The sequence below is a fragment of the Pogonomyrmex barbatus genome, unplaced genomic scaffold, assembly GCF_055798465.1.
Source record: "Pogonomyrmex barbatus isolate J1 unplaced genomic scaffold, ASM5579846v1 scaffold2, whole genome shotgun sequence".
Classification (NCBI taxonomy): Eukaryota; Metazoa; Arthropoda; class Insecta; order Hymenoptera; family Formicidae; genus Pogonomyrmex; species Pogonomyrmex barbatus.
Window position 1 is genome coordinate 162,246 of NW_028297116.1, and position 22,301 is coordinate 184,546.

Genomic DNA, 22,301 nt, shown 5'->3' on the forward strand with positions numbered 1-22,301 from the left:
CAGAGCTACATTCAAAACGTATCATTTACTCTTGTTCACCAAATTAAACAAAGACAAAATAATATATGAAAACATTCGGGTGATATTTTCGTGAACGTAGTCCAGTATATTGGATATTTCACGAAAAGTGCATGATCGCGCAAGTTACTCGCATAAGCCATGTTTTTGTCCGGATCCAATGAAATTAAACATGGTAGGAACGTATCTATTATACAAATTTGTGAAAATAAAAAATTAGTGTACTATGATATTGATAATCAATTTTTGTATTTAAAATCATCTTAAGATTATATTTCAACCAATAAAATAACCGTACAAACTTACGTGAGACTCTGTGCACAAAGAAGAAATATTAGAAACAGAAGTAGAGAAATAAATATTAAATATTAAGATTATGGACAATAGACAACAGAAATAGAGAATAAAGGCAATAGATTTCAATTTATCGGAAATCGTGTATCAATTACTAAATCGTCGTATCAACAAACACAGTTTTCAATAAACTAAATTTTGCCTACGTTATTTTCTGTTTGTTAGTTTCTGTTGCGCATTATGCATAGACCTTAACATTTAACATTTAATATTTATTCCAGTTCCTAATATTTCTTCTATAGTGCGTAAAAGCTAACAATTTTAAATACAAGAGCAGACTATCAATATCGGCCTATGTGTGATTATGTCTATAACGGGGCACTTAAAATTTCTTCATTCGTTCCTGGATTTCCAAACTGCGTGGCGAAATATCACGTGACCGTCACGCAGGGATCAAAGATACCGACGCGGAGTGTTCGTACCGGTTACATCGCGACGGACAGAAGCGGGAGGCGATTATAGGGTGGAGGGGAGCGTGGATGCGTTACGTGCCACGCATGTGCGAGAGAAGAAGCCGGTCCACGGATCGTAGCACCGCACCGGGCGCGGAAGATTCGAGGGAGTCGGGGATCACGAATGGCCGGCGCGTCGCACCGGGCGAGGATGCGGGAAGATGGCGGCGGCGGTGGAGTCGAGCGAGGTGAAGTGTGCCGATGTTGAGAACGCGACGGCGGACAGGGCGGGTGCGCCTCGTGCGACGACGCCGCGCCGGCAGGCCGAGCTTTACCGATTCCGCGCCACCGACCTGTTATACTACGCGTCCTCAGTCAGTTTCTTTTTCGCGGATGTAGCAACAGGTGAACAAAGCTGCCATATATATATATATATATATATATATATATATATATATATATATATATATATATATATAATACAAATACGCGCGTATGCGTGTGACACGAGGTGTCTCGCGACTTCCAATCCTCGCTTGACAGGTTCAACCTGAAGTAATGTTCAAACAAAACGGAGTGATTTCAATTCGATTACATTCAAACTCGCATTCTTCGATTCTTGGATTATTTTTTAATGAATTCCATTAATTAATTTTAGTTGGCTTTTTAAATTCTCAGTGAGAAATATGTATAGTTATAATTAATAGAAAATTGAATATATATGTGTGCATAAATAATATTCACAATTGCAGAAAATCGAAATAAGAAATTTTACCGCGAAAAGATCGTCCGTAAAGTACTAAGATGAGATTTAAAGTCGCGGGACATCCCGTATGCTTATGTCAGCTTCATTTTATGTTAATGATGTTAAAAGAAAGTATCGACTATAAAACGACTACAAAAATTGTAGCTTTTTGAAAAAATTATTTATTGAAAATTTTATTTCTGAATGGAAATGACATATTAAATTAACATTGATGAATAGAAATATATTTTTTTATTATGTTTACACATTTTTCTATTATATTTTATATTTTTACTGTTATTTTAGCAATTAATTATATTTATTAAAATATTTATATAGTCTTTATTATATTATGAACAATAAAACAGCAATAGAAAATATTTGTAATTAAAAATATTAAAAAATGCAGTCATACTTTCTATTATCGTCAAGATGTATATTTTGCGCTAAAATGTCGATCTAAATATTGTAAAGTTGTAAATGTTGTAAAGCGTTAAAATTTGTTTTTGCACTTGCTCAAAGCATGCGCGGGAAAGCTTCTGTCTTCATAAATCCTGAACTCCTTGTAAGATATTTTTCACACACACAGACAGCGTTGTATGTGTGCAATACCTTTTGCAAGGCCACTCGGCGTGGGGATGCTTTGCAATTGGTTTCACCGTCTTACCCGCTTGTGTTACCCAACTATTTAGTTTGAGATGGCATCGTAGCGACGGTTCTCTGCGGACTGTTCACTGGTTGCTGCACTTTCTACTACTCGGTTTTTTGCACAGGTACTTGGCGTTTATTTTTGTGCAAGCTCCTCCACAAAATATATGTGTATACAGATAACATACTTTTTATTAATAATGAATTGCCTGTCAACTTATATGTTTGTATATTTGTACATATATGTTTATCTTACACGCACACACACACATATATATATATATATATATATATATATATATATATATGTTTTTCAGATATTTGACTTTGCTTTACATTGCAATGCACTCTTTAAGAAATAAGTCAAACTTCAGTAAAGATAAGAATTGGGTGTATCGGCAAGAAAGCGATATATGCATGTTGCACTTGTTTGAGTCATTTATGGGAGCCGCTCCACAATTGATATTGCAGCTGTATATTATTGCGATATCGAATCATGCACCAATTTGGACGAGTAAGTATTCTCTTTGCTATTTGTAAATGTTATTTTAGTCTGTATTTTATGTATGTGCGTGTATGTGTATTTGAATATATAAGCATTAAAATATTATGCAACCAATCAGAGTATATTTTCTGAAGAAACTTTAGAATGTTTAAGAAATTTTTTTATTCTTGAAAATTATATAATTTTATGGGATTTATTATAATTTAGAAAATTTCTAAAAAAAAAGTCTTTAAATTTAAATTTTGTTTTTCTTAAAAAAATCCGATCGTTCAAATTAGCAATCAGTACAGCATACACATATGTACATTTATATGTTTCGTTTCCGAACTTATATATAAAAAAAATATACCTCTCCAGCAGAATGAAAAAAAATATTATTATCAAATATTAAACTTTTTTCTGATTAAAAAATATTAAAGAGCATACATAATAAAATATTTTAAAATCACATTTAAGAATCCTTTAATTTTATTTGGAATTTTGAACAAAAATATTTGGAAAGTCTGAGTAAGAGAGTCTTTATAAGATTTGAGTAGACATTCTGTTAAAGAAAGCTAAAAAATGTAAACATTAAGTTTACATATATGTTTTACTTAAATATATATATATATATTTAGTATGTATACATTTTAATACAAAAGTTTCTCTTTATAAAAATCTAAAGAGTTTAAAATAATTTAAAAATTTATCATATTTAAAGCAAAATTTTCATAAAGATTTAATATTTTTTTACCACTCATTACGCATAAATCTGTAATAGTTGCCTATAAACAATATAAGTGAAATACAGATAACATTAAAAAATATTAAATGAATAATCGAATAGTTTATAATCATTTTCATAAATCTTGTAAATCTCATGGAGGAGCGATTGTGGTATATCTTTGATATAGTTGTCAAGTACCTGTCTAGTAGTCGTACCGCGAGGATTCATATTTTGTACATTGTTTTTTTCGTGTAAATATTTGTTCAGATTCATGTCCTGAATCAAAAAATTCTGATCCCTGTCCAGTGTCTCGAATTTGAGAATGTAATTATAATGGATCGTGCAAGGCTTGCAGAAGCGATAATACGGCATCCAGTGTTCGTCAAAATATCTCTCGTTGATTATGAACAGCAGAAATTCCTCAAACGTTGGTTCTAATTTCGTTATATTCGATTGACGATATTTGAGCACAATACGTTGGCCAAAACGTTTGTAGTAATGCTCATGATTCCGCACGTGCTCGAACTTGTCTCTGTATGCGGACAATAGACGCTCCAATGGATGTCGCACAATCAGAAATGTCTTCGTTCTGTTCATATTCTAAAAATTAGAAAAACGCAAATTCATTCGAATGCAAATTTGATTCGTTTAATCTCGATTAATCTCTTTCTTTGCACGGTGTCGGTTCTTTATAAAATAAATTTGAGAATAAAAAGGTTTAGAATTATTTTATACTTTTTCTATTTATACGAGAAATATTATCTTGTATAATTAATTTTATTTCATTATTAGAGAGAGAAACGAGAAACACAAAAAAAATGATTTTATAAAACTCTCTTAATATATCTACAAGTTTATATGATGGATTGATCAATCTCATTGATTTTGAGATTGACAAAGCATTGATAAAAAAATTAAAAAAGCGCAATTCTCTCACCTCGTAGATTTTAGTAACATTCATATTTTGCTGAAACTTCTGTCTTATGACATCAGTGCTTCGTAGCCAATTGCGGCGCATTAAATCCACAATAAAATCCGGCGGAATATCTTGCATAAGAATGAAATTATTCATCCACGTAGAACTCGCCGCCTTACGTATGGGACACCATGACAGATTGTGCTTCCTTTGAAATAAATTTTTAATTATTGCTCGATGCTTTCTAACGTTAAAAATCTAATAGAAAACCACTTAATTCTTTTGATCTTTATTCTTTATTTTGTATATGATATAAAATTTGTTATTAAATGTATGTAATTTTTAAGATATTTTTCAGCATTTTCCTCACTTACACATCGATAACCATATGCATCAGCGTAGTACTCAGGTGCGATGTCTTCATACCGATTATGTCGCACATGCGTGCCACTTTTCGTCTTCTATTATCAAATTCCTGCCTAACGTTCTCCATTTGATCTGACGATATCGTAACTCGCGACATTGTTCTAGACGCGGGGGGAATACGTTCAACGAACACAGACGATGCATACCTCAGCGATGTGGCCGGCTCTGTGTTTGTCTTCGTATACACTAGATTTGTTAATGTTAACAACGTGATAATGCAGATCGCCGCTAATATTATGATCTGTATGATCGGCTGTGTCAAAGTGACTTGTCTCTACAAATTAAATAATTTTTCTCTTTGAAGAATTAAAAGAGAAATAAAAGAGAAATAAAGACAGAAATAAAGAAGAGATCGTTCGAAACGTGATGATTTGAAAGAAGGGAAACACGATTAATCTGGAATATTTTGTGTTCCTACCTGTATCAATTTTTTCAAGATGTGATAGATACGAGATTTCAGTGATCGCGGACAAATTATCAAATTTTCATTGTCACTCGATGTTAACGCAACGATTGTTACTTTTTTCTGCATTGTATGCGTCGTGTCTCTAATCTTATGTACACATGTATAATTTACTTATTGGTGAAATACTATTCGAATAAATTACTAAAAACTATAATTGGAAAACTATAGTTTGGAATCTTGTACCGTAACACGATCGATACTGAACGTGAATATCTGAAGATCCACAACAAAGCGACAAAACGGAGTTCCGTTTCCTCTCTCATATCCCGCCTCCGCAGATAGATGAGAAGAAATATCTCGGTTTATCTGTTTCAACACAATAACACAAAAGTTCCATGTAAAATCAAGAATCATTGTGTCCTCTACGCGGGTTTAAATATGAAAAAATGACGAAGCGCGAAACAAAGCACATTTAAAGCATATTTAAAAACAGTTGAAAAAAGATAATTCGTTATGGAACAATAATCATGAAAAATATAGTAATGCTTTAGTTTCTTTTCTATTTTCTATATACATTTCATTTTAATCACATTTTAATATAATGAATAATAATATTCTCGATATTGTTAAAGAAATATATTTTTATTTTTTTGATATTGCTTTAACATTATATGTGTGTAAATTCTATAAAAATTAAATTGTATATATTCAATATTCCTGTATGTCTAAAGAACCCCACATAAATTTTATGAAAATTGGCTCTCTATCTCTATTACTTCAAATTTTAATATTTTATTTTTTAGCTCATGTTAAGCTGATTAAAAGTTCTCACGGGGACAAAATGCCTTAGTTTTTGCTCCAGGACTTTGGGTCATCACATCTTATATAAAAAAATTAAAATAAATATTTCTTATTAACATTAGTTATACTGAATACTGTATAATCGTGGATATATATTCTATGTCACGGAATTTTCCATAAGATTTATGCGAAGTTCTTTAAAAAAATATATTTTTATAATATTCTCGTATTTATATATTTATATTATTTATATTATATTTATATTATTTAATATTGTTACTATATATTTGTACATTCTACATTGCTATATATTATAATTAATGTATATAAAATTTTGCAGGCGCTTCCGCCGTAGCTTCTTTCTGCTCTCTGACATGGGCCGTAAGTACATACGTGAGGGCCATGTGTAATATTAATCGCGAGCGTAGCAACGCGACGTGGATCGCTCTCGCTCTTCAGGTTCTCTGGCGCAGCGGTATGCTACTGTCTAGAATTGGAGTTTTGGTATTAGCGGCTATCTTTCTGAGAGCGTGGTTCTTTTTGTTTCTAGGTGAGTTTTATTAATGGATAGTAGATTTTGTAACTAGAACGCGGAGATCAATAGTAAATTTTAAATAAAAGACATTAAAGAATATTAAAATATATTGCATTTCTTTGGCAAGCAGGATCTTGGTTGCTAAAGTCTTTTAATATGAAATAAATTCAATTCATTATCACCAACTACGTGCCGGCTTTGGTTTAGCAGACTTTCAACGTAGTGGCTCTATAATAATTTTCGCAATATATATTTCCAGTGAAGGGAATAATAAAAGGGATTTTAATCGATATCAATGATATTGATCATCGAATTATTATAGAGCCACTACGTTGAAAGTCTGCTAAACCAAAGCGGCACGTAGTTGGTGATATAATTAAATGATTGAATTTAATTCATATTAAAAGACTTTACCAACCAAGATCCTGCTTGCCGAGGAAATGCCATGTTTCGCGTTGTAGTTTGTTAGTTAACATGTATTCGGCCTATATGTATTGTATTTAAAATATATTGATATAAATATTGATTTAAATATTTTAAAATAAAATATATTGTGCCAAAATTTTATAGTTATACGTTCTTTTCCAGGTTTGCATTGGTTATTCATGACTATCTGGGTGATCCTGCAGAAGACGGAGTTTTGTCCTACTGTATGGGAGGAGCGCATTTATAATTGTATCATCGGATTGATCTACTGCTTTGATTTCTTTAATCTGCGAGAAGGTAGATCACGTTATCGCGTGCTCATCTTTTACTCGGTGATCACGGCGCAGAATCTGGTTTTCCTGATCGTGTACGTGTTGCATTTCAAAGATACCGTTGCGAGCGAGACGATGATCGCGATCGCGACGGTGATAGTCGGCGGTATGTTCGTCGGTTTGACGAGTATGTCACTGTATTACGGCAAGTTTCATCCGTCAAAAATGTCGACAAATATCTCCGGGAACATCAGCGAACACTCGCATTCCACAGCTACAAAGGGTGATACGTCCAGATCCTTCAAACTGTTCCATCGTGGCTCCTTGGTATCTCTGCATCATTCCATCGATATCTCGCCGAGGACCGAGGAGATGCCCACTGACAAACAATCATTACTCACGAATATTGTGCAGATCTCCGATTGCGTGGAGGAGGGCATCGTCAATCGCAACTACAATTCGGAAAACGAGTCCAATGCAAGTGTTGCGCGCGTCTCCACCGAGTGTGAAAGACCGCATAGCCGCATCGGCGCCAAGTACAAAGACGAAGTCACGTCGTCATTCAACGACAATATGGACAACACGCTTACTAGCAGTGCACCAAGTTTGCTGTATCCAGGTCTGTCCGACATCGATTCATCCCGAAAACGCCGCGGTATTTACGAGCATGATATCATGCCGCAATTGGACTGGCACGCGCCGGATATATTGAACATTGATCTTGATCAACTTGGCGGCCTCGACAATGCTTGCGAGCGGACCAATTCTCTCATGTTGGATTCCTGCAGTAAAGTGATCGGCGCGTTGGACGTTATTAAGAACAGAGAAAAGTTGACGACTCCTACACCGCTGGAAAGTAGCCGGATATTCGATATAGAGAAGGTGTCAAAGGACCTGCAGCAGCAGGTTTAAAAATATATTACTTGAATTTATTACTTCTTTATTTGCTATTTCAAACTCATTATTTTGTGCTTATTATATTTTATTGTAATATTGGATTACTTTCCCTTTGTATAATGTTATTTTTCTGCAATAGCAACAGAAGGACGAGACGATGAGTTGCGTGACGTCAATCCACGACTACGAGAACGTATGCCCACTGGGGATCGCCCGGCCGCCTTGGTGCATCCGCAGCTGGAAGGGTTATACAGACATTGAGACGTACATTCATGACGATAGCGTAGTGCGCGATCGACGGCGGGACACCTTGACGAGCACAACCGGCACGACGTACAGTTCGGAATATTCCGATGGGATGATCTCACGAGGGATATTAAAGCAGGACGATTATGCGGATGCTCTGACTTATGATCTGGTGGAGTCTAAAGGCAACAAGTCGTCTTATAGCGACAGCACATTCTCCGCGTCTACCGTGGACGACCAAAATGCCAGTTTATACATAGCTAAACCGGTGGTATTCGATGATCGAGGTGGCATGCTCGCGTTGGACACGATACTTGAAGAACGTGACGATTTGTCGTCGTCGGACGAGAAGTTTGGAACAGAACCGTTGCGCGACTCCGCGAGCACCTTAGTGAGTACGATAGATCAAATCAGGCGGTATACAGCAGAGAATTCACCGCGACACATCTATCACACTACCGAGACTCAGTGGGAAGATTTGAATCCTAAAAATTTGATGGCGCGGGCACGCTTTACCAAAGTATTGTTTAACAACGATCTTAGAAATTCCTCAGCGATGACCAATCCGTTCAATCTGACTGCTCAGGACATTGAGAAACGTGAGATAGATGCTATTAGAGAATTTGTTCGGTGTTGTGCGATAGAGTCCATAAAAAAAACTCCCCTGATAGATGCTATCTTATCGGACTCGCCAATTTTGGGCAGCAGGGCGAGTAAACTTGTGCGGCAAGTTACATTTGTAGATCACAAGGATGATTTCGAGACGAACGAAAATGACTTGTACGTCGAAATGAGTCCCCTAGTGTCCATCGAGAACGGTGAAAACCACTCGTGTCAGGCAAGACTCGACGATGTGAAAACCGTTAAGACGGAAATTGCTGCTAAGAGAAACGATCTTCCCGCGAAGAAATCACCGGACAAAGAAAATCTGGCACCAGTTTCGTTGAATAATAATAGGCAGATCAATAATATCGTGTATGATAATAGAGATAATGATGATAGGCATGCTTGGACTATAGAAAGAGACGACAAGCACGAGTCGTTGTGTAACATGCGTTTCAATTTGAAAGAAAAGAGACACTTATTTCTGGAGCAGGTTCTTTCGCCGGTTCCAAAACTCTGGAATAAACGCATCTCCTTTCATCCGAGCACGAAAAATTTATAATGAACTCCTTGGGTTCTCTCATTCGCGTTTCATAATCGAAAATTGATTAGAAGTTTATTTTTCATTATTTTTCATTTTTTGAGTGTTTTTTTTTATACATTTATAGAGAATTATTTTGATTTACGTTTCATATAGTTTGTTTTTTATCGAGTCAAAAATTTTAATCGAACGACTTATATATTCAGTGTTGTCCTTGATAGATGAGAATTGAACGGCAGCTCAGTTTTATCTTGCTCAAATGTACTTTTTATGTATATTTTTATTATAAGAATTTTCTTTAGAAGTTTTAGGCATTTTTTCTCTTTGTATAAGTTTATGAGACATGCAATAGAATTAATCTTAACCCGTCATGACATTAGATATCTTTCTCAAAAATATTATATTTCTGCTCCACATATTTTTATCCCGTACAAACAAATCAGGAGAATAATATTTATCGGTCAACGGATGGAAAGGGTTAAGAGTAATACCACAGTACAAATACCGCATATATATATATATAATGTCACTCGTTAATTAGGCACACATCATAATTTTTATCCATGATTCAAGCTGCGCCGCGTTTAACTTTATAAATGACTTTATAAATGACAAATGCGATGCAAGCGTGTGATACGCACCGTCCGATTGTTTCCGAGGCAAAGTTATAACAGTTTAAGTTTAGTATTACGCTTTTGTTTTACGCTTCTAGTGTATATAAAATGACTTATTTTACATCTCGTACCGAGATTATTTTTGTACGCAATTTTTATTATGTACAATAAAGAAATCTTACATAATGAAAGATTCATAATTATAGTCAACACCACTGGTAAAGTGTCGCGATTATTAGGCATTATAAATTGAAAAAATTAAGTTCGATACTCTCACAAATCTATCTTGCAATTTGTAACAATCAAATAGAAGAAAAAAATTTTTATATATAGTTTCATATGTAATTTTACTCTGTTTTTTTACTTTTATCGTTATACATATAAGCGGATAAACTTTAATCAATTTAATTCGCCGATGTTTAATGTTTATAATTCAAAAAATTATATATTAATATTAAAATTTTCGTTTCAATATAATCTCAAGACAAATGTGTAACAGAATATTAAAAATATGGTTAAGAATATGATTTAAAAAGGAGCAAGAGTGAGTTCGCGTTAGAAGCTAATTATGGGTCTGTTCTTTTTCCAGTGTAAGAAAGAAAGATAAACTGTGAACTAATACCACAGATGTCTATACTAAATTAGATTGCTAACATGCATTATCGAGATAGCGTGGCTTGCGTCCGATAAGGAATTTCCGGTGTATGCGAAAAAATGGCCGTTGCCGCCACATATTTAAAATAGTTATTGCGTGTGATATTCAACAAAGTTTTGTAATAATCATTGTTTCACTCAAACAAATTGTGTAAATTAGAAAAATAATATTTATTTTAATTATTGAGTAATCAGAAAGCCCATTTAACTGTGATAAATAGTATTTAAAAAACATACATTAAATTTAACATATATTAAAATTGTATATCACGCTAACATTATATATATTTATAATATAAAAAAAACATAAAAACTGATGAACGATTGTTGTAAAGAGTGCAGAACATAAAAAAATGTAGTTCAACATAATAAAAAAAGAAAATAAGAAAGAAGCAAAATATAAAAAAATAAAAATTATTACAAAAATTTAAAAAGTTAATTGTTATAAAATAAAATAAGTTTGGTCAATCGATGACGTTGACTAATTGAAATAATTCCTTATTCAATTTATTCGAGTATGAAAACATTCTTATTGTTAAATATTGCCCACATATCGCAATTATTAGTTGAACACGGTGAATACGGTCCAATTTCTAATTCGTCGAAACATCTAGTATCTAAGTGTCGGTCCACAATAGGTGATTTAAGCTTTAAGACGTAAGAAATTGACCAATTATAATCGAATATGAAAAGAATAATCGACTATGATTGGTCAATTTCTTACGGCTTAAAGATTAAATACTTATTAGTGTCGGTCCACAATAGGTGATTTAAGCTTTAAGAAGTAAGAGATTGACCAATTATAATCGAATATGAAAAGAATAATCGACTATGATTGGTCAATTTCTTACGACTTAAAGATTAAATACTTATTGTGGACCGACACTTATGGACCGACACTAATGGAAATACATTTGTATTTAACACAAATTTTTTTGTTACTTTAGTAACAACTTCATTGTATACCTTTTTTTAGAACATCTGCGTATGGCTGTCTTTTATTAAAAGAAAAAATTCAAATATTTTGAAACCATTTTTTTAAATAGTCTTCTTTTTTAAGTGGAAATCTAAAATATTAAAAATTTCGTTTTCACCATAATCTATAAAATTTCATTAACCACTATTTATGTTTCATGAAACACTTATATATTTATTATAAATGTAAAACTTACTTAAATAGACTAACACCATCTTTTTTTTATTGCGACACTTTTTGATGCAACAAGATACTGACATTTTTACAGAAATACACACACTGACACTATAAGATTCAAACAAGTATCACGTTAGTGTTGGTCCACAATAAGTATTTAATCTTTAAGTTGTAAGAAATTGACCAATCATAATCGATTATTCTTTTCATATTCGATTATAATTGGTCAATTTCTTGCTTCTTAAAGCTTAAATCACCTATTGTGGACCGACACTTCGTACACGGGACTGCCGTCATTTTCTCGCATACAACCGGAAATCGCATGTGACGCAAATCCAAAGTCCTAGCAATCTAGTTAGCAATCTAGTTTAGTATAGACATCTGTGATTAATACAACCAGTTCAGCCAAAAAGAACAGGCCTTATATATTTTGTAAGAATGTTTTTTCTCTTATTTTTATTTTTTCAGTTTATATTCATCTAGAGATGTAGAGAATAGTAAATATTAAATTTAAAAAATATCAGAAATGTATTCTTAAGCGTTATTGCGGTTCTATATATATATATATATGGGATACACTATGTGAAAAAAACATTGATTTTTTATTCATATCATAAAAAGATTTTGAAATTGGTGCGAGATTAGCGAATTTGAATCGTGTCAAGGAAAAAAAAAGAAATACGGAACAAGAGTCGCCACCTGGCGATACGCGTGCCGAACGAACGTGCGACGCGGACCGAGTTAGATTAGATTAGGTTAGGTTGGTTGCAAGAACTTTGCGAGCAGTGGCGAGAGGGAACAGCGTTGAAAAGTAGGGGCGAAATCTGGCATCCTGGCGCAACTCGAAGATCGTGATCGCGATTATTTCCGACCTCGTCGCTCCGTATCCCGCCATGGCCGTTTGCACGCCAGTTTGCACGCATAGCGTCGCGATGCCCCGATAGCGAGTCGCGCAAGGAGCGCAAACGTTACCGACGCGTCCGTGTTAAACGTCGGAACACATGGATGCGACCAACGGACAGAAGCCTCACGGTGAGAAAGATACTCGAGGGAGGCGTGACCTCGATTCGATTTCTTTAATCTTTGAAAATCATCTCGCAAAGAGGTAGAATCGTGAATTAGCGATGATTAGTTGAAGTTGATTTATGTGCCTACTAATGGCACATCCTCTGACAAAAGTATTTACAGTATGTAAATCATATATTCATGTTTCTATTTCTTCGATTTTAATTACTTTTTTCTCTGGATAGCTCTTTTGAAATTTTTAGGTAGTACAAAGTATGCCAAGATGTCATTTATCTGCTGTATGTTTACGTTGGAGTGATAATTTGCAGCAAAATAGTGTATTGGGATAGGTTTTTTATACATGGGAAATTTCTTTCGTAGCGGGGCAACCTTCTGCCGGAGGAGGATCCACCTCCGAAAAGGGCAAGGAATGGCAAATGGAGCTGTTGATGGAAAAGTTACGCTCAAAAGCTTCCACATTTAAACCTCTAGTGGAGACTGCCAAGAATATGCGCATGGCCATGCTGGTGAGTGATTTCTATTTATTTTGCCATTTTAAGCCATTTTAAAGCTTGCAAGAATATAAATATAACTTAATATATGCAGGACAAACGATTCGCGATTGACAGTATCGAAAAGAATCAATTGCAAAAGTGTTTGGATACCTTACAGCATTCGATCAAAGTTACCTCCTTTCAGTCGATGGTAGAACGTTTAGAAAGTTTAGCAAGGCAGTTAGGGTGAGTATCTATTATCTAATAAATATAATGTTCATTATTGTTTAATCTCTTGTTTGCTACATAAATTAAATCATGCTTAAATATAAACCATTGTCTGATTATACAGATTAAAGTTCATGATGTCTGGTCCTCCAGGCACAGAAATATTTATATCCTCTGACATGTTCTTTTTGGAAGTCCTGTTGGAACCATCAGGACTTGTTAGAGATGTTAAAATTCATCATGAAGGAAAGAGCGAGCAACAGGTGAAATAGATATCATTATAATGATCCTGTCTTTTGTCATAACCTTATTATTAATTCTGTAAATTACTATTGCAGAGTTGTGAAGCACTTGCTTCAGCTCTTTCACGTGGCGACTTTGTCGATTTTACTACGCAGTTGGAAGGATTAGCATCGATATATCAGCTAAATGCTGATAAAAAAGTAAAGTGTAAAGCATTTAGTGCTCTGCAATCCCTCGAGGCTGATCTGGGTATCTTAGCACAGCTGCAAACATTCATGAAAGAGCCCTTTAATTTGGTTCACAAGAGTCCTGTCGGTTAGTAACTTGTCATATTGATTTTTTAATCATTTGTATTTTACACGTAAAAAACGCAAATAGTTTTGTTAGATATATATTCACTATGATATATATTTTAATTAGATGTTATTGTGTCTAGGAATCCTGGAAAGAAGAAGAGGCGGCCATCCGATGAAATTGACATATTTTGTCTCACCATATGATTTGATCGATGAAGAGAATCGAACTTATGATACTCTGAATCCCGACATTATTATCAAAAGAAAAATTGGACACTCGGTGACAGTCTGTATGGAAGGTTCGACAGGTCACAAACTGCCCACATCTAGTATTATATCTGTAAATCGAAGTCCTACAGGCAAGAGGTGTGTACATTTTATTTTATTATTTTTTCAAATAATTGTTACTAACTGGATTTTTATATTTTTATTTACTATTCATTCAAATTATATTAAAGAAGAGGATGTCTCTTTATCGTCACCTTTTTTTTTTTTTTTTTTTTTTTTAGCACTCCTTCATATGCTCCGCTGATTAATACAAATTCCTCCATGTTGCCTGCCTGTTTCGTATTGAAGCTCGGTAAGAAAGTACCCATCTGCATGGAGCTCGTGAAGAAGATACAAAAGGTCACGGAGCTTGAGTGTGGCGACATCTCCGCACCACATCCACTGCTCAGCCTGATAATACAGCATGCGAGCGACGGCCAGCTGGACTGTCGCAATAACAAGGGCTTGTATGTGGTAAGTGACTGGATTCGAGAAACGTCGTTTTATATTCTACAATTCATGTTACTCTTGCTTTCAGACCTTGCCGGACCAACAACATTGCTACTTTATGACGGAAAACAAGAACATGGAAGGTGTACTGGTGTGCAGTATCCCGTTCACGCATCCTGCGCACGTACCGCAGATTCTGGTATATCTGCGGCAGCAGGCGCTGTTCAATTGTTTGATCGCGAGCTGCGTGCGACCCATAGCACGCCAGGATCCGGAACACACGACCATACTTGAGGTAAGCGCTCTCTCGTGGCAACACATCAGCGTGAGCGTAGAGCACCCGTACGAGGAGACGATGGCTACGGCGGAGTTGGATCTGACGGATATATCGACCCTCAAGTGCCGCTTGTACGGCGTGAGTATGACAAACGCGGAACAGATATCCGATATCAGTGGTAGAGTTCTGCAACGTTGCCTCAGCATTCCATTGACGATGCGAACGTTGCTGAAGATCTGGGAAGGTCGGTCTTTACCTACAGTGATGAACAATTTGACCAGCGGCAGCGGCAGCAGCAATGGAAGCTATAATCTCAATCTGGGATCCGGTGGTAAAGATCAGACTGGTCAAAACGCGTCCGGCACTGCGCCCGGCATGCCGGATTTTACGAATGGCGAGACAAAAGTGAAGCAAGAGCCCGGTTTGAATAACGGCAGTAATGGCTGTATGGGAGGCAGACAAACGCAACAATCGTTGTCAAATCAATCGCAACAACAGCAGCCGCAGCAGTCTTTTTTAGATGCCGGAACGGAAAATAGTATCGGTTTTCCGTCGTATTCCGGCCAATCCGATACGACGACGATGACGATGAGTACTGCTGGGACGAACAACTCTTCTGCCTCTATGTTAAATCCGTTGCAGCTTGGTGCACTATTAGGACAGGCAAAAAACTCTTTAACGGGTAACTCAAATACGAGTGAACGTGGGAAAAAGACAAGGAAAAGAAAAGCTGGCACAGATGGACTTTGGCGTAGTCCAAAGCGAAAGAGCGATGGCGGAGACAGTAGCGGCACGGCGGAAATTCTATTAGAGAGTTCAAGTTCAGAGAATTCGACGCCGCTTGGAACGCCCACAGGCGGTCGAGAAAATCTCACGTCAGAAACCAGAACGTCCACCCCGACCTCAGCTACCAGTTTGACAAGCGGCATAGACTTTTCGAATTTGGATACTACCGATATTCTCGATAAGAATGCCTCGGATTACGATCTCGATAATTCTGAGAAAGACAGCGAGATCATGGAAATGCAACATAACAGCACAGAGCAGCAGCAGCAACAGCAGCAGCAGCAGCAGCAGCAGCAGCAGCAGCAGCAGCAGCAGCAACAGCCACAGCCACAGCAAGATGTGGAGGAACTGATGAAGATGCGTGAGTCTTCATCGACGCGCAAATCAAAGAAGATTCGAAACAGCGGCGGCGGTAGCAACGAGGAGAAAAAATCGAGCCCAACAAACATGTTCGCTGACGAAACGTCGACAACGAGCAGTGGCAACAAGAGCCTACCGGTGCCACCGTCAGTAAGTATTACTCCGATCTCATGCGGTAATTTGGATCAAACGAGCACCACCAACTATAATTCCGTATTGACGGGCATGGGTTTGGAAAGGAGACCTGGCATCGAGATCATACCTATCGCCTCATCGCCGTCGCAAACTAATCTGCCGAGCTCGATTACCATTACACCGATCGCTGGTCCGGCGCCCTCGCCGAAGACCGGCGGGTTGACGAATGCAACGGAGGACCGTCAGCGAAGTGAACGGAAGAGTGGCGGCGGAGGTGCTAAAAGTAGCAGCGGTAGTGGCAAGAGTGGCTCCGAAGATAACAAGAGCAGCGGAAACAAGTTAGAGAAACGACGTAAACGTAAACGGGAAGATGGTCCAATGGGCCCGCCAGATAAAGTCCCGTCGAGCGGTAAACAACAGCAGGATCCACTTTCGAAACCGGTATCGGTAAGCATTAAGCCGAGCACGGAACAATCACCGCCGAGCGGTGGTGGCAGTGGCGGTACTACTAGTCTGAGCTGTTCCTCTTCGCGACCTACGTCACCCGCGGCTGTGAGGAAATTCAGTTCATCGCCCACACACTCGAGTTCGCTCGCCACGCTTGTAGGTAAGTCCAGTCCTACTTTGAAAGCCAATCAATCGGCAGCGGCAAGCTGCGGCGGCAAACCAGTGCAGAGTCCAAAACACTCGCCTGTCTACGGTAACAGTCCGAAGCACAACGCGCCGAATGTCCCGGTGTCTATGTCGGTCCCGATGTCGCTAACCGTGTCTACAGTACCTAACACTGTAGGTAACGTGCCATCCGTGACAGTATCCGTACCTGCGAGTGCAAGTCCGAAACATGGCAACACCTCGTCTCCGAAGCATGGTAGCTCGGCCGCCAGCAGCGGCAAACCCAGTATGTCTGCTCTAAAATCAGCAGCGAACTCGCCATCTAGTAAAAGCAGTGGCGGCAGTTCTTCCGACACGACAACGACTCCATCCAAGGTCAAATCCTCTTCATCGTCTTCCAGTAAAGATTCCTCCGGTCGTGGTGACAAGGAGAGACGAGCGTCATCCGTCGGTTCATCTAGCGGTTCGAGCAGTGGTCATCAAAGTCCCAAGACCAAGTCCTCCAGCGGTAAGCTAAAACAACTGGAGATAATTCCTCCTGGCGAGGCCACTCAGGTCTCCTCTTTACAATCCTCCGGCGGCAGTACTCCACCATCTGGCCAGGTCGATGCAGCTAGCAAATCTGCGATTGCGGCTCAACAGGCTCGAAATCGCAAAAGTTCTCTTAACGCTGTAATTGATAAACTAAAAAACGCGCAACATTGTACCGAAACTGATGCTTGTGGAAACGGTGGCAGTGGTACCGTGAAAGGCAGCGGATCGTCTAGCCTCGGCAATACTGGCGGAATGAGCAGTGCCGGACAGAAGGAGAAAAGTATAAGCGGCAGTGGTGGCTCGTCGTCATCGAGCGGTAAGACTGCGGTCGAGAGTGGGAAATCCTCTTGTATCACTAAGAATGCGTCCATAGATACGAAAAATCCCGCATCCGAATACATGGTGAAACACTCGGATGGAATTAAAATCACTATCAACAAAACTCGCACCAAAGATTCCAAACAACAATCGACCGCCAATCTAAAGCTGTCATCCTCGTCAGGAGCGATGGCGGCTGCGACTTCGTCTTCAAGTTCCATGTCATCCGCTTCTTCGTCGTCGTCGTCGTCTGGCAGTGTAATCGCCGGCAGCAATGGCTCACCGAAAACGCATACGGGTCTCAAACCTGGCGTAAATTCCGGACCGGCGTCGAAGAAGCCACAGACGTTACAGACTACGCAAAAGTTGTTACCCGCGAAGATGATGCTGGCCGCTGCCGGTATGAAATCAGCCATCTCTTCCTCGGGCGCAACCAACAGCAGTGCGGGTACGGGTATTACAGGTGCGACTGCGACGGGAGGCATTGGGGGAAATCCCCTATCGAAAAGCGGTTCTAAAGCTTCAGGTTCACCGAAGACGAGCTCCGGGGCGACTGATTTGAGCCGCGGCCGAGACAAGCCCAGAATTCCGAAGTCCGGCGACAAAGGATTATTCGCGTCAAAGGGTCTCAGCGACGGCAGAAAGTCGAGTCCGTCTGCTTTGCGAGAAGAGAGCGAGAGCGAGCGCGCGTTTAAATTGTTGGCTGCGCACGCGTCTATCTCTAGTCTTCCGCCGAGTCTGCCGCCTCAGTTGGTGATGGAGGGCCTGATGAAGCAGCTGGATACGAAATTTCAGATACCGAAGCTATCGGCTCGCGCGAATGTCGCGGATGCTGATAAGAATAAGTCGTCGGACAAGTTGTCGATATTGCCCGATTCCACCAAGCAGACTATCGACGGTCTGAAACAAGACTCTGGCAAGATTCCCAGTCTGTCCAATGTCAATGCCGTATCGGTATCCAAATCATCGCTATCAGATGACCAAACGAGACGGGACCATTCGCAGAATAAACCGGACAATCTGTCGATCGTCACATCCGCCTCCAGTACGATATCTCTGAGCCTCGTCGGGGAGAATGCCGGTTTAATGCTACCACCACAGTCAGCCGCTGACTCAGACATACCCACGAATCTATGCATTCAACCGATGATGGATAATGAGCCATCCCGCGACTGCAAGGATCTGGGACTAAGGCAAACGTCGGCCGGTCAGCAGTTTCTCGGTAAAATTGATGATACAAGCGCCAGCGGAATTCTTTCCAAGGGCAACATTTCTGATCAATTGGCGTCATCAGGTACCAAATCCTACGCAACGATGACGAGCACCAGCGCTTCAACCGCAACGAGCGGCGCCGCCATCGTCGCTGAGAACCTGAGCACGAAGCCTGCTGATCAGGCGGTTCTGCAAACCAAATACAATAAGATCACCGTCGAGGAAAAGAAGCAGCAGCAGCAGCAGCAGCAGGCGTCATCATCGTCATCTTCCTCTTCCTCCTCATCATCCTCCTCATCATCTTCGTCATCATCATCATCATCATCATCATCATTGTCATCGTCATCGTCATCGTCATCGACCCTATCGTCATCGTCGTCGATTTTCTCAACATTGAGTAGTGTTGCGACTACGTCAGACGATAACCCAAACGTCCTGACATCCGACAACGTCGGCGGTGGCGGCGGTAATGATGGTGGTGGTGGTGGTGGCGGTGGTAGTGGTGGTGGTGGTGGTGATGGTGGTGATGGTGGTGGTGGTGATGGTGGTGATGGTGGTAGTGGAGGTGGTGGTGGTGGTGGTGGTGGTGGTGGTGGTGGTGGTGGTGGTGGTGGTGGTGGTGGTGGTGGTGGTGGTAGTGGTAGTGGTAGTGGTAGTGGTGGTGGTGGTGGTGGTGGTGGTGGTGGTGGTGGTGGTGGTGGTGGTGGTGGTGGTGGTGGTGGTGGTGGTGGTGAACAGGAGATGACGGCAGCGGCTGTCGCGGCGGCAGCGGAGATGTTGCTGGACTTTTCCGCGGCGAATAAGGATCCAATGACGAAGGTCGGTCACGGCATATCGACGTCCTTGTCGCAGCATCACCTGACGACGATCCCAGAACGAGTGATGACTCAAGTAGCGCCGACGGTACGACGTAATACACCGCCACCGCCGCCGCCTCCACCACCGCTTCCGGCTCCCTTTCCACCTGCCGCCAGTCCGTCCGTGAGTGTGCACATCGTAAAGAGTCCGGCGCCGAGTCCCCGAGTGATCCCACCTTCTCCCCATTCGTCTGCTTCGCCCTGCATCACCGATGATGAACTTATGGATGAGGCGCTGGTCGGTATGGGTAAATGAAGATTACTCAAACTATAAAACAAAGAGAGCATACTCGCTTTTTTTATTTCTCGACGTTCTAGATCAAGGAGGAGGGTCGAGAATCGGAAAACGAGAACACCCGAATAAAACTCTGAACCTTTTTCTCAAAGTTGTACAAATTATATCCATTTTTTTTTCTTCAAATTTAAAAGTTATTCGGATGTTCTATCTCTCTGTTTCTTCCTCTCTTTCTCTCTACTCTGGTGGACCACTCTATGTACATTATTGAACTAAACCTTCAATTGTAGCTTCTGTGTTGACCTGTTAAAGTTAATATGAACAATGATGATCATGATCGAAGAATGCTTTATGTTCATCATGATCGACTTGGAAAGATTCATGAAGAATATACTTCATATTCTTGAGACGACCAAGCCAGAATACTTTAATGTGGAAATCTGTGTGCGATAAGTATGTTGAAGTGTGTTCGATTCTACTTTCTATTCTAAAAGATGAATGCTAAATAAGATGTGTTGTGTGTTGTGTGTTACAGAAAGAAAAATGTAAAAAAGATGACGAATATGGCGAATATGGATATCAATTTCTATCAAGCAGAATCATAGAATCTGAATCGTTTGCAATTACGAATGGTGATTGATATGTTAACATGAATCTAAACCAACGGAGATGAATAATCACAAATGATATAAAAAAAATATAATTATTTACAAAGCAGTACGAAGGGATTAATGACCAAATTCAATTAAAGTAAGGTGAAAACAATAATAATGGAAAAATTAATCACATGATATTATAATATAAATATAATGCTTTGAACTTTATTTAATCCTCAACATCAAAATAACAAAAAATTGAAAGAAAAATCCTTAGAACATAAAAAGTAAATAAAAATACATGTTGTTATTATGATGAGAACTAAGTTAAACTCAAAATGTTACGTTTATCTTAAAAATATTATGTAACTTAACTTTTCCATTATTAATTGTTTCCATCTTTTTGCGCTCGAATTTTTTCATTAATTTCTTCATAAAACATGAAGTGAACATGACATTTTTTTTCCTAAATAAAGAAGGTTGACGGCAAATTGAATATTTATTTATTGACGCAAATGTGTTTGTTCGCACTTTTGTCTAAATCTATTTCGAAGTATCGTGTGTTTTCGCAGATTTCTAAGCATGCGCGATGAATTGATTCAAATTATAGTAATGATTTTGTTGTTTCTTCAATGATACATTTGAACAATTTCATTCACTATACTCAGCACGATTTTACTTCGTCAATTTTATTATAACAACAATTTTGCAGCTTAATTAGAATTAAGAAATAGCAGCTCAAACATACATCAGTAAAAAATGCTGTGCATTTAAATAAATTTGTTTATGCATTAAGTTATTTATTTGTTGCAAAAAATATACATACGACCAACTGTCAGTACATTATAAAAAAGCTGAGACAAGTGTAACTGGAGTTTCCATCCATTAACTGTGAATAATATCTGAATTCATCCAGGATTGATTGCAATAACAGCGTTATCTTCTAGATGATTATCGCAATCGTAAATCTTTCTTTCTTTCTTCCATCAGCAACGGTGTATCCTTTTCGTCGTTTCTGAAGGAGATATCGTGCTTCCAGGATACTCGAGCGTGTCACTCGAAGTTAGTCGATTTTTTAACTCGATAGTAACACATTAAGCCGTTAAGTATTCTCCAATACTGCCAAATATATTGCGATACGCCGATTGTTTTTAAATTCTCCCAAAAATGTTCGCATTGTCCCCCCCCCCCCATTCTGCGTGATCTCTTGATGCGAAATGTTAAATTCTGCCAGCCAGTCTGTTTCTAGCGATAGTTATATTTTATTCCTTTTCCTAAATAGTTTTGCAGGGAGCGAGTTTGCTTTGTTATCAATGAAGTGAGAATGCCATCGACTGTGCGATGGTAATGTGCGTTTCTGATATTAACACGTTATTTTAACACGTTTACTGACCGTTGACCACATATGGATTAAGAGATTCGATAGAAGCAAATAAATTTTGGTTAAATCATGTATCTCTTTTGCGATAGATTTCTTATATTTACATAACGCTTCTAATATAACTATAAAATTTATGAATGATTAAAAATAAATTTGC

General features: G+C 38.5%; 4 protein-coding genes across 15 annotated transcripts in view; 3 read left to right on the forward strand and 1 right to left on the reverse strand.

Moving 5' to 3' along the window:
• The first annotated feature begins 613 nt into the window (after window positions 1-613).
• LOC105425999 (uncharacterized) lies at window positions 614-10,242 on the forward strand. 4 transcript variants are annotated; one of them, XM_089076087.1, is made up of 6 exons: window positions 614-1,169; window positions 2,099-2,282; window positions 2,475-2,671; window positions 6,258-6,467; window positions 7,041-8,032; window positions 8,187-10,242. In XM_089076087.1, exons 1-6 carry the CDS (start codon window positions 986-988, stop codon window positions 9,456-9,458), a joined length of 3,039 nt encoding a protein of 1,012 aa, XP_088932213.1. In that variant the 5' UTR covers window positions 614-985; the 3' UTR covers window positions 9,459-10,242. The 4 variants fall into 4 exon arrangements, with proteins under 4 accessions (XP_088932213.1, XP_088932212.1, XP_011635353.2 ...); XM_089076086.1 differs by having other exon boundaries at window positions 620-1,169; window positions 7,041-8,056; XM_089076088.1 differs by having other exon boundaries at window positions 1,027-1,169; window positions 2,032-2,282; window positions 7,041-8,056.
• Window positions 2,701-5,540, reverse strand: LOC105425998 (carbohydrate sulfotransferase 11). The gene is made up of 4 exons (XM_011637050.2): window positions 5,129-5,540; window positions 4,659-4,984; window positions 4,306-4,492; window positions 2,701-3,968 (listed from the first exon to the last, which is right to left on the reverse strand). The coding sequence occupies exons 1-4, from the start codon at window positions 5,240-5,242 to the stop codon at window positions 3,459-3,461; spliced, it is 1,137 nt and encodes a 378-aa protein (XP_011635352.2). The 5' UTR covers window positions 5,243-5,540; the 3' UTR covers window positions 2,701-3,458.
• Window positions 10,243-12,566: 2,324 nt separating the features above from the next.
• MED1 (Mediator complex subunit 1) lies at window positions 12,567-20,620 on the forward strand. Of its 6 annotated transcripts, XM_089077584.1 has the most exons (10): window positions 12,567-12,890; window positions 13,245-13,390; window positions 13,470-13,603; window positions 13,710-13,848; window positions 13,924-14,143; window positions 14,265-14,490; window positions 14,634-14,865; window positions 14,930-19,085; window positions 19,158-20,180; window positions 20,458-20,620. In XM_089077584.1, exons 1-10 carry the CDS (start codon window positions 12,860-12,862, stop codon window positions 20,475-20,477), a joined length of 6,327 nt encoding a protein of 2,108 aa, XP_088933710.1. In that variant the 5' UTR covers window positions 12,567-12,859; the 3' UTR covers window positions 20,478-20,620. The 6 variants fall into 6 exon arrangements, with proteins under 6 accessions (XP_088933710.1, XP_088933706.1, XP_088933707.1 ...); XM_089077580.1 differs by having other exon boundaries at window positions 14,930-20,180; XM_089077581.1 differs by having other exon boundaries at window positions 14,930-20,174.
• kkv (hyaluronan synthase-like protein kkv) overlaps window positions 16,866-22,301 on the forward strand; it is a 41,870-nt gene continuing 36,434 nt past the window's right edge. For all 4 annotated transcript variants that reach the window (XM_011637046.3, XM_089077586.1, XM_089077588.1 and 1 more), the window contains exon 1: window positions 16,866-17,006. The gene's annotated coding sequence lies outside the window, so the exon portion shown is untranslated. The remainder of the gene's footprint in view (window positions 17,007-22,301) is intronic.